The sequence below is a fragment of the Physeter macrocephalus genome, chromosome 4, assembly GCF_002837175.3.
Source record: "Physeter macrocephalus isolate SW-GA chromosome 4, ASM283717v5, whole genome shotgun sequence".
Lineage (NCBI taxonomy): Eukaryota > Metazoa > Chordata > Mammalia > Artiodactyla > Physeteridae > Physeter > Physeter macrocephalus.
In genome coordinates this window covers 48,991,281-49,002,059 of record NC_041217.1, presented here as the reverse complement: position 1 = coordinate 49,002,059, position 10,779 = coordinate 48,991,281, and the positions used below count along the sequence as shown (strand labels likewise).

At 39.8% G+C, this 10,779-nt stretch overlaps 2 protein-coding genes across 8 annotated transcripts in view; one reads left to right on the top strand and one right to left on the bottom strand.

Moving 5' to 3' along the window:
- Window positions 1-2,444, top strand: part of CLEC20A (C-type lectin domain containing 20A) — a 13,837-nt gene extending 11,393 nt beyond the window's left edge. The window contains 2 exon segments of the mRNA XM_055083875.1: window positions 309-416; window positions 2,265-2,444. Of these exon segments, the coding sequence (XP_054939850.1) occupies window positions 309-416; window positions 2,265-2,422 (266 nt within the window). The 3' untranslated portion in view covers window positions 2,423-2,444.
- A 918-nt stretch (window positions 2,445-3,362) lies between these two features.
- RASAL2 (RAS protein activator like 2) overlaps window positions 3,363-10,779 on the bottom strand; it is a 382,125-nt gene continuing 374,708 nt past the window's right edge. For 2 of the 7 annotated variants that reach the window (XM_028488597.2, XM_055084174.1), the window contains exon 17: window positions 3,371-8,836. In XM_028488597.2, coding sequence (XP_028344398.1) covers window positions 8,694-8,836 — 143 coding nt within the window. In that variant the 3' untranslated portion in view covers window positions 3,371-8,693. Of the gene's footprint in view, window positions 8,837-10,779 lie in introns of all 7 variants that reach the window. The other 5 variants (XM_024133696.3, XM_028488596.2, XM_007105300.4 and 2 more) reach the window with 5 other exon arrangements.

The window sequence follows — 10,779 nt, the reverse complement described above, 5'->3', positions numbered from 1 at the left end:
AAAAAAAAAAAAAAAAAAAAAAAAAAAAAAAGAAAAGAAAAAAAAAGGAAGAAGGAAAATACTGAGGAGACAGAAAAGAAAATAATTGCCTGAGGGTGGCCAGGATATGGGAGGAGAGCAGTGGTTACTCCACTCATGAGATGCTTTCCTGTCAGCCACCAGCTGGTTGTGGCTGAGCATTTTTCTGTCCAGCAGTTTCTTCTTTCTTTTTGAAATCCTAAATCACCATGTAGCATCTATGGTGTCCAGGGGGCACTCCTGACTGCCAAGAACTTGAAGTTTTCAAATGGCTATGAGATAATTTCCCCTGAGCCAGGTAGTACTTTCTTTTTCAGGGCAACTCTTTGGAATCCTGAAAGCAGATTTTCTCATCCCAGTTCTGATGAACCCAGAAGACATGAAAGACCAATTTTTGAGTGAGGCGAGACTTCTCTGTCCTCTAATTTTGATCAGTCAGGTGACTTGACAATGCAAAGCAATCCTGTCAAAACCAATACAGGAAGAGAAAAAGCTTTGGAAAATTAGCTCATCTGTTCCCATTGTCACCATCCTGGCTCATGGTGACAGGTTGGTTCATGTGCTCAGATCTTTTCTTACTCTCTCCATTTTTCCTGAGCTCTTAAAAAAAAATCAATACAGTATAGTCAGAAGGACCTAAGTTTGGGTCTTGGCTTTGAGCTTATTAGTTGTGTGACCTTGAGCAAGTAACTTAATCTTTCTGAGCCTCAGTTTCCTCATGAATTAGGAACAACAGTACCTAACTCATATGGCTGGTATTATGACAAAACGAAATATTCCATAAAAAGTGCTTAGCAAATTGTCTGGCACATAGGAAGTACTCAATAAATATTAGCTATTATTATTATCAAATTATTATTCTGAATATACATTTGTTCCAGGCTTTTTTTTTCCCTCTTGTTTTTTTAAAGTATTGTGAGATGAGAGATTGTGAAGAGGAAGAATTATTCCTAAATATTGTGACAAAAGCCTCAAGCTGATTTTTGAATATGACCTAAAGGCACATTTTTCAGTGATACCAGATAATAATCATAAGATGTCAGAGCTAGAGAGTTCCTCATAGGCCATCTAGCCGAAACCATAATTTTACCGACAAGGAAACTGATTGGCATTAATCTGGTAGCTTATTGCAATTTACTCATAGGCCAAAGAAATAGCACCCAGGCAATTCATTCTAAAATCTCACAAACTGAAGTCTCTAGGAAGAACAGTTTTGTGTGTGTGTGTGTGTGTGTGTGTGCGTGCGTGTGTGCGTGTGTGTGCACGCGCGCTCCCGTGCACATGCACGCACAAATGCCTGCCAGGTAGCAGGGAGGGAACTGGAGAGCTTTCGGTGCATTTTGCTGTTGAAGAACAGGTGCAAATGATGCAATTTGGCATCTGATACATTTTTTAGTAAAAGTTCAAGTAATAAGACTGCAGTGCTGAGTATTAAGTCTACAAAAGTCAAGAACCGTTTTTGTTTTTGTTTTTGTTTTTGTTTGGCAGGGGAGGGTTACCAAACCAGAAACCATCTACCTTTTATTTTAAATTAAAACCAATAATGGGAAAATTGGGATCAAGATGGGGAATTCCAGCTTCTGGTCACTTTTGTTGGAATATAGCTATCTCATATTAATGGCGAGAATTTCTACCTCACAGATATAAAGGATGGAATTGGTGGGGACAAGGTAGAGTATATCATCAGCTTTAGTAGCATTTACTGATAAAATTTGAAATAGGAGGCAAACAAAACACCTATAGCCAACTTATCCCAGTTCCACGGATGGGAACACAGAAAACATTGTAACAGACACTCACACGGTGCTCAGAGAGAGATATGGACTAGTGGTTGTTAACCCTATCTGAACTTAGAATCCCGTGGGGAAGGTTAAAAAAAAAAAGCCTGGCCCAATCCTTAGAGAGATTCTATTTAATTGTTCAATGGTGGGTCTAAAGGGGCATCTCTACTCTTATTTTTTCAAGATCCCAAGTGATTTTGATGAACAGTCAAGACTGAGAATCCCTGATTGTCATTCGTTTTAGTCTCCTTTGTCATTAAACATTTTTTGTGTGCTGGGGGTGGTGGTGGTGACTTAACAAACTTGATTTCTGTACTTTCCTATTGGTGAAGGTGCTAACGACAAAAGGCAGGTAGCTGCAGGGAGGCTAAGAAAAATAAAGGGTATGGCTAGACATAAAGGGTAGATGGGTGGACAGTTAAGGGCTAAGATGACTAGGAGGTCACAAGATAGCATCAACAACAGTTTCTCTCTTTTTGATGTTTCGGATCCAAGAAGTCTTAAAGCTTACATTAGGTCATGAGCAATTCAGATTGAAATGGGTTGGCTTTGAAGTAAACAAAAAAATAGCACACGTCTACTGTGACCTGGAGTCTCCTCACACAATTTTCTCTGGATTTTGAGTGAATTTTAGTTTTTAAATTCATAGTAAAACAGAAGTAGAAGTCACTAGATATGTGAAGAGGCTAACTGGTGGAATTTCAGACCTATACTTAGCCTGTAAGAAAACTACTTATGGGACCTGCATCCTGGGGTTTTGAAGAATGAAGGTAAGCAGAAAATGGGGGTATTTGGAAATAACCTCGAGAATTACAAGCAAACAAGAACAAAAAACCCCAACTAGACAACAAAAATCCTGAAACAAACCACATTAATCTATTGGGGAATTAAGAGAGGATAGTACTGGTCTGGAGAGCTGAGTGGGGCCATACTTTCAATAAAGTGGAGGACATTTTCTTCACCAGTCACAAGCTAGTAAAGAGATTTCCAACTCTCCAGAATGAGGAGCTCTCTAAGGGTGTTAGTACAACACAATATGTGTTAATGCTAGCTCTTTGTCCTACAGCTAAATATTTTTTACCTGTCAATTGGGAAATTCTAAGACGCATTGTTCTTAATGTTAAAATATACCTTCAGAATAATGTTCCTGCATACATTTTGTTTCTGGTTTTTCTCCAAGTGTCCTAATCACCCAGGTCACATGCTAGAAGTCAAACAGTAATATGTCAAATACAGTAGCAACTTTAGTCTGAAATGTTTAAAGTTAAAGTTTATTTGTATTCTTTGTAGGAATATCAATAAAAGACCTCAAACGTATCTATATCTGTACATGTACAAGAACCGTCAAAAATTATTCACAGAACAAAAATAAATCTTCTTTTAGAACAAACCCAGGTAATGAAATGCAGATATGGATCTCACATATGGAACAATCTAAGTGCCACTAGCACAAAAATATGGCTTTAAAAATAAAATAAAATCTTGGGTTTTGTTTTTCTAACGTGTATTTCTCTTTCTTGAAATAAAAAATAAATTATTTAGAGCTATCATTGTAAAATAGTCATGTGTATTAACACACTCTTATTAAGGCCCTGGAGATGAAAAACAAAATCAAATTTAGAAGTTCCTCACAGGTGTGATTCAGGTTAATGGGCTGCTGTCTGCTTTGAGTTAATTTTAATGTAACTAGGAGATGTCTAAGCACCAGTCAAAATTTAACCTGTACTATTTATTTCAAATTTTCTGCAGGATAGTGGTCAATTAGTATTTAACCTGTTGGTGAACTGGGAATTGAAATTTTTCCCTTGGGAGCTTAGAAGTGACATAAATATGAGAGTTATTCTTAAATATTTGTAGCCCCACACAGATGATCGAGGCCCCTAAAACACAGCTTCTGTGGAAATCTTTCTACAACAGATATATCTGGTTTTAAATCCCAAACTAAAACATTTCCTAGGGAAAAACAAGGGCACTGAAAAATAAGAACTGAATAGGAAATTAAAATGCATGCTGAAATCTGGACACAAACGACCACTTGGCTTTCCTTGGGTGGCTCATCGCCAAGCCTTGCTGGGTTGGTTCCTCAAACACCTGAGGATTAACTGATCAGGAACCAAACCTATTTCTTTCTGTATCCTACCATCGCATCAGTGACATTCAACTTTCTTTCTGTGACTCCCCAAGGTATCAATAATGATATCTAGGGTTCTTGAGACAATGTCAAGCCAAATTTCAAGTCACTTCAACTTATATATACATATAACACATATGGTACATTTTAAAGAGGAAAGAACCACTGTCATAAAATCGAACAAAGGAGAGCATAAAATCTAAAAAATCTCAAGGAAGTTTGGGACTCACTGCTCTATAAGATGGATTAACATTCAGAAAAAGGAAGCCCTAGGGATCGTGTGTTTTGTGTGGGTACCCACATGTTGTCTACAGAAACGGCCTTTCTATATATCTATGTATTTCGAGATTGGGCAAAGGATATAAATCCTCCTGTTTCCTTGAACCGTTGGGCTATGGAGAAGGCTGCTGTGCATTAGTCCCCTTTTGGATCATGTATCTTCCTCAGGTTCTTTCACTCCTCATAAGATATTTATTCTATCTCATGCAAATTTCATCACTTTTGTCCTTCCTAAACTCAAGAGCATTCATGACTGGGTCATGACAGAATGCTTCTAGAACTAATAACAATCACTCAAACACAAAAAGAGATTCTATTTAAAAATTCAACACCCCAACATATCTTGCTTTAAAAAAAAATAGCAAAATAGCTCCTTTCCATTGACATATTGATAAAAACAAAGTATCCCAAATTCTTGGCCCTCAGGTAAGGGGTGGGAAGGCAACTATTTACTGTTGAAGCGAGCAGGAGACTTCACTATCAGACTTGAGAAAGGGAAGGGGAATGGAGAAGAAAGCCCCTTTGGTTTTCCATAATCTGTAGAAGGTGACCCCCCCCAAAGGTGAAAACACAGGGAAGGTATGGTGTGGGCTCCAGAGCTGCTGAGTCAGGCCCAGTGACAAGCCTAGTCTGGCGTCAACTCTAGTCAGGGTCACATGGGCCTTAGGTAAATCCCAAGGAGGGTTCCTTCCCCAAGTTCAGTCCCACAACCGGCCTTCTCAGAAACTCCAAACTGGATGTAACTGGAACTAAACCTAGATGGAAGGCAGAACAAACTGTAATCAAACTCACTTGATGGCAGCTGTCTTGCTCTGGGGCTTCCAAAAAAGAACTGCTCTCAACCCAGTGTACCTCTGAGGACAGAGTGAGAAACGAGGGTCGGTAGAGCTACAGATCCATAAATAGACTAAGATCTAAAAAGCTTTACTTTTAAAGTCAAGTTAATTCTGAAGGGCATACAGCAGTCGTAGACAGGAAATCCTACTTTTTCTTTCACTGTGCAACACCATTACAGGGAAAGGTAAAGGTAGAAGCAGACTAGAGAAAGCTGATTCTGACCAACTCAATGCCAAGTGAAAAGGCAGAGCTACAGCAGCATGATTACCTCATTTTACCACATTTCCCTTACAACAGACTGCCCTGGACCCCAACAGTATCTTGGTGACAGTGCCTGGATCATAGTAAGCGCTCAAGTGTTTGTCACTGTTACCTAGTTATAATCTCCCCTCCCCTTCATGGCTTGTATTGCAGAGACTCAGGTAATGTGATGACTTGAAGGAAATGTTACTCTCCTTTTTGCTGCTTCGGCTCAGAAAGCTTATTGCTCCAGTGAAAATAAAAGGGAAATATAAAGCTCTTTTCCTAAATCCTACCAACATTTGTCCTTGTTAATGGCCAAATCTGGTTGTCATCTGGACAAGCATTTTGCAAGCACTTCACCGGAATTCCAAATTCCATTCAGCCTTGGTCTATGCTGCACCCCACCATGTGGTGACGTGTTGGGTGTTAGAAGGAGTGCAAGACATGCTATCAGAATCCACCCACTTCTCTTCAACCATACACCTCCTCCCAGCAAGAGAGGTATGCACTTATCTGGGCTGAAGAAAAGCCAATTAAGCAATACCTCCATAAAAATTATCAGCTGTTGCTGACTTTTTCCATACTTAGAAAAAAAGCCTTTCAGAATAAGTTCTATAGACTGCAGCATTCTCTAAAGAAATACTCAGAAAAATATTCGGACAGGAATAGGTTCAAAGGATAATCTAAAATTTAACATCTGGCAACTACACTGAACTCCTAGCTTACCTCTAATTTTATTATTTGTTTACTCTTTTCTCTTCATTCAAGATAACCTGATAATAGAGGGCTGCATAACCTATCCAAACATTTTGGGCATCTAATCTTCCAAAGTAGGCAGCCCTCTAAGAAGCTCCCATAATGCTGACAAGATGTACTGCATCCATCAAAAACATATTTGATTTTGTGTCCCCCAACCCTCCAATATAGTTAGTTTATCAGTCCTCTGTCATCCGTAACCACCACCTGAGAGCTTCCAAACCTCAATGTAAGACATCACCCATGTTACATACTTAAGGCCACTGAAACTGACCATTCTTTTACCAGGTTTTCTGAAGACTTTTTATAAAGAATGGCTAGAGCTGAAAATAGCCACAAACAAGAACAGACCTATGTTTACATACCCTCTTCCCAAACACGAAGCACTACTTCAGAATTGGTAATGTTTCTTTCCTATTAAAATAAGTCATTTGGCCACAGTGTGCCCTCAGCTTGGAGGGAAGAGAGAAGAATTTGTACAATAATGATCACGGGTCAAGAAAATACACAAGTGCCAATACATGTGGGCATGAAGTCTGCAGATCAGATAAGCACACTGGGCAGCTCCTGATTTAGATCTCTGACTGGCAGAAACAGGAGTGTTACGGAGGGGAAATGTTTTAAAAGGTTGTGGGCTGGGGACCATGGTGAGGTTGCTGAGATGCAAGGCCCAACACAAAGACCCACCTGAGGGCAGTGCTTAAGAGGTCAGAATGCAAGCCTGGGGGTGCGGTGGAAATGGAGGCTTGGTGTCTCTGTCGGGGCTTCACCCAAAAGGGGACACAATAAATGTTCTCTCGTCTCCTTATAAGTATTCTGTTACGTGGAAACACTCACTCCAGGTCTATGGCTTCCTCAGGTGGTTTTTTTTTCCCCTCCTTTCTCCTTTTCCTTCTTAAAAAAAAAATTCCTTAAAGTTTATAATTTCAAATAAACATCATTAACTTACTTGAGAAATGTTGTTGCTTTCTCAATATAAACAATTGCTTAGATCTTGCTTAAAGAGATTCTAACCCCTTAAACATTATATCCAACAGCATAGAAGGCAGGAACTTTTCCTATTTGTGCAGTTATATGTACATATGTGTGAGTATATGTGTATATATACTTGTAAATATAATGTCTGTTTAACTTGTAACATTCCATACTTCTGATAATCAAGGTTGCATTCAAGATAACATTTCACACCTCTGGAAAAAAGGAAGTAACTTAGCTTCCACGACTGTTTCTGTCCTACAATAAATCTGTCCTACAATAAAGCCAACGATGACAGCTAGTGAAACTGGGTTATTATTGCCAAATCTACAAAGAGCATGGGAATAACAGCTGGAATGCGCTGTCCTCCCACTTTTAGTATTTTATTTTTCATTAAGAGTAATCATGACTTTTAAGAGAGCAATGCTTCAGATTTGGATTTCTTTTCCAAATTTTACTGAGGGGATTAGAGGAAGAAGCAATTTAAAAGTTAAAGATTGAGACAAAATTACCCTGCCCAGAGATCTGCTAGTACACTGGGTAAAATCTTTATCCCAAACCAAAATTATAACTTACAAATAGAAAAAAATTTTTGATAGGAAATATTCAGAGATTCCTGCCATGGTACGGTATGGTTAGCCCTTTTCTGTATGGAAGAAAGGGTGTTTATTTCGGATGGCTTATGGACAGCATATTTGAATAACCTCTCCAGGGGAGAGTAAACCCTGTTGGTGATGACTGCTCCCACCATGGGGGAGGAAAGGGCAAGTGGGTGTGAAGATGCAGATGGTTTATAGAGACACAAATATTTATAGTTTTGTAAACTCTAAAGAGGAAAAAGAACAACCTTTATTACAACTGGGGTAAAAAAAAAAAGCCCCCTATCTAAAATGGAAAATTCCCGTCTGCTACAGACAGAAGGAAATAAACATCAACAGGAGTTCAATAGAAATCACTCCTAAAGTCCAGTTTTGATACAACAGCTCTTATCTGTGTCCTCTGGAACAGTGTATCCCCAAATCAGATAGCTGTCCATCCAGAACCAGTCTTGGTTGATCAATGGGATAAACTGTTTTGTTTGGATCTCGGTATTTGCATGTTTTCCTAGAGGACAAGGGAACCGGAGTGGGGTTTTTAAACTGGCAGAGGAATCCCTGAAAAACTCATTCTGACAATGTCCTACTGCGGTCTGTGTGCTCTACCAGACAGACACATGGTCTCTACCAGCTGAGCTGCCAGGCTCATCTCTCATTCACCTGTGGCTCCTACTTTGCCTCCTCTAACAACTGCAGTGCTTTCAACAAGAGGACAACAATAATAAAAATAGCAATAATTAAAAAGGTAATCTACATTATTAACTTCCTTTGGGTATATTACAGTGGTATTTTCTGTACATGGCCCAGAACTAAGTTCCCTATGTACACAGAGACGGGGTGGGGGGGGCGGTGGGGTGAAGCGTCGACCTTGGAAGTCTTAGCCTTATGCCCTGAAAGACAAGGTTCCTTTCTTCATTGGAGAGTTACTCGCCACCCTGCTGTTCTGAAGTAGCAACATTCTGTAAACCTGGTGGGGCTGGGGAGGGGGCTGGGGATAGGAGAGCGGGGGCATTTCCTTCTATCTCCTCCCACAGTCTGTCTATTCACAAAGCCCATCAGCAGCTGCTGTTTTTGAATTCACCATTCTCCGTGATAGAAAGCTTGGTGGGGTTGGTGGGGGAGATGCCATTGCGGACCTGCATGCTGTACCGCTCCTTCACTTGGGTCAGCGCGCTCATCAGTCTGGTGTTGGCCGAATCCAGCGACACGATCCGTTTTTCCTACAACACACCAATCATGGCTTTATTCTGGCTCCATGCAGGCAACTACACCGTAATATTCTACTGAATGACTGTTCTAATGCTTTCTATCAAACAGCAGTACACATGATGCTTCCCAGACAAATGGAACGTCTCTGCCTCTTTCTGCACCCTAGTCAGGCCAGCTTCCCCTGAGCCCAACGGGTCTGTGTTTATTTTCTCTCTTTTTTCCTTTCAGCATAGCAGGATTTGTTATTAATCATCCCTTGGGACCCTAGGACATCATGTAAAAATGACACCATGTGTTACGTCAGACTATGAAACAGAGGTGTCAAGCTGCCTTGCTGTATTAAGTACATTGGGTCAAAACTAAAACATGGGAATTAGGTGGCAAAGAAAGAAGCACCAGAGGTTTCATTTCACAGAGGAGAAGTGCATGTGATCTATGGGTTCTTAGACCCCGAAGGGGGTACATCAGTCACATTTGGAAAGAATTCACATGGTGCTCAAAACTGAAACAATACATGGTGGCAGTTTATAGTCACCAACAAAGTGAGGATGCAACAGCAAGAGGGGGAGAAGCAGCCAAAAGCTCAGACCAAGGAGTTATTTGAATATGGGAAGGGAGATGTGGCCAAAGGGGGAATGCCAGAAACATAACACATGAAAACATACAGAGAACACAAGCTCCTAGACTCATTCCAGCTCAGAGGTACTCCAGGAAAGCTACCCAATAAGGAGACTGCTTTCATTTTACTTTTGAATCTTGGAAAAAAAAAAAAAAAAAAGGCTTAGAACCAATATTTTGGAAACAAAGACTGTTGAATACACAAAAAAAAACCAAGAGAAAAAAGAGGGAAAAAAAATGGCAATCTAGAGAAAAGTAGGCTCATCTAAATTAAACAAAAATAAAAATCATCCCATCAAAATATTATCAGTCTCACAAAGACTAGGAGAGAAATCCTAATCTTAGCTTCAGCAGCTAGGTAAATCATCCTAGAACCTTTCCTACATGACGTTGCCATTTTTTAGAAAACAAGTTAACGCTGAGAAGGACAGTCTTTACCTACATCTATGATATCAAAAAAAAAAAAGAAAAAAAAAAGCATGTGAGGAACAATCCCCAAAGCCAAAAAGAGCTTTCCTACCCAGGGAGTGTTTTAATTTACTCAGGGAAAAGCATGGTAAGGATAGTCATGGTCAGGTTCAGAGAGGACATACAAGGGCTGAGGGTTAGATGCTATTCCTTGCTGTTAACAGCATAGCTCCACAGGGCCGTGAGCAGCACTGCTCTGCCGGAAACGTGCTGCCCAAGGATGCAGAGGGAAGACCACTGCCCTGGGAGGAAATTTAGGTAAAAGCATATGCAACAACAGCATCAAGTAAGGCTTCCCTTTAATCTCCTGCTTTGGGGGTGGGGTGGGGATCTGTATGGCAGCAGGGCTGGTGGTCACAGTTTCAAAAGTATGAAAAAAAACTAGCTCACACTTGTTATTATTAACATTTTTTTTTCTTCCTTTTCCTGATGGAGAACTCAGGTGGTAAGATACAAAAAAATCAGCATTATTAACTAACCCCTAATCTAGCCTAAGATGCTTTTTACTTTGGGAAGGTAACTTGTTTTAAGGATAAGCAAAACTCAAAGAAAGAAAGAGCTACAAGGCTTTTAAAAAAATAATAATTTAAAAAATTACAGCCAGTGGAATTTACTGGGATAACAAGTATAGACCTTTTAAAAGTCAGTAAGAAAGGGTTGGCCAGTGGTTACCAGGAGAAAAGGGGTGGGAGCCAGATATGATGTTTCCCCCTATGGTTAGAAATGATCTCTAAGCAGAAAACCTGGTAATATCTAAAAATGATTAAAAAAGAAAAGATATTTCAGTATTACGTTAAATTATAATGCCTCAATTCTAAGGAGTGTAGGATTCTCTAGGGTTGATCCAAAGAAATTAGGCATTCATGAA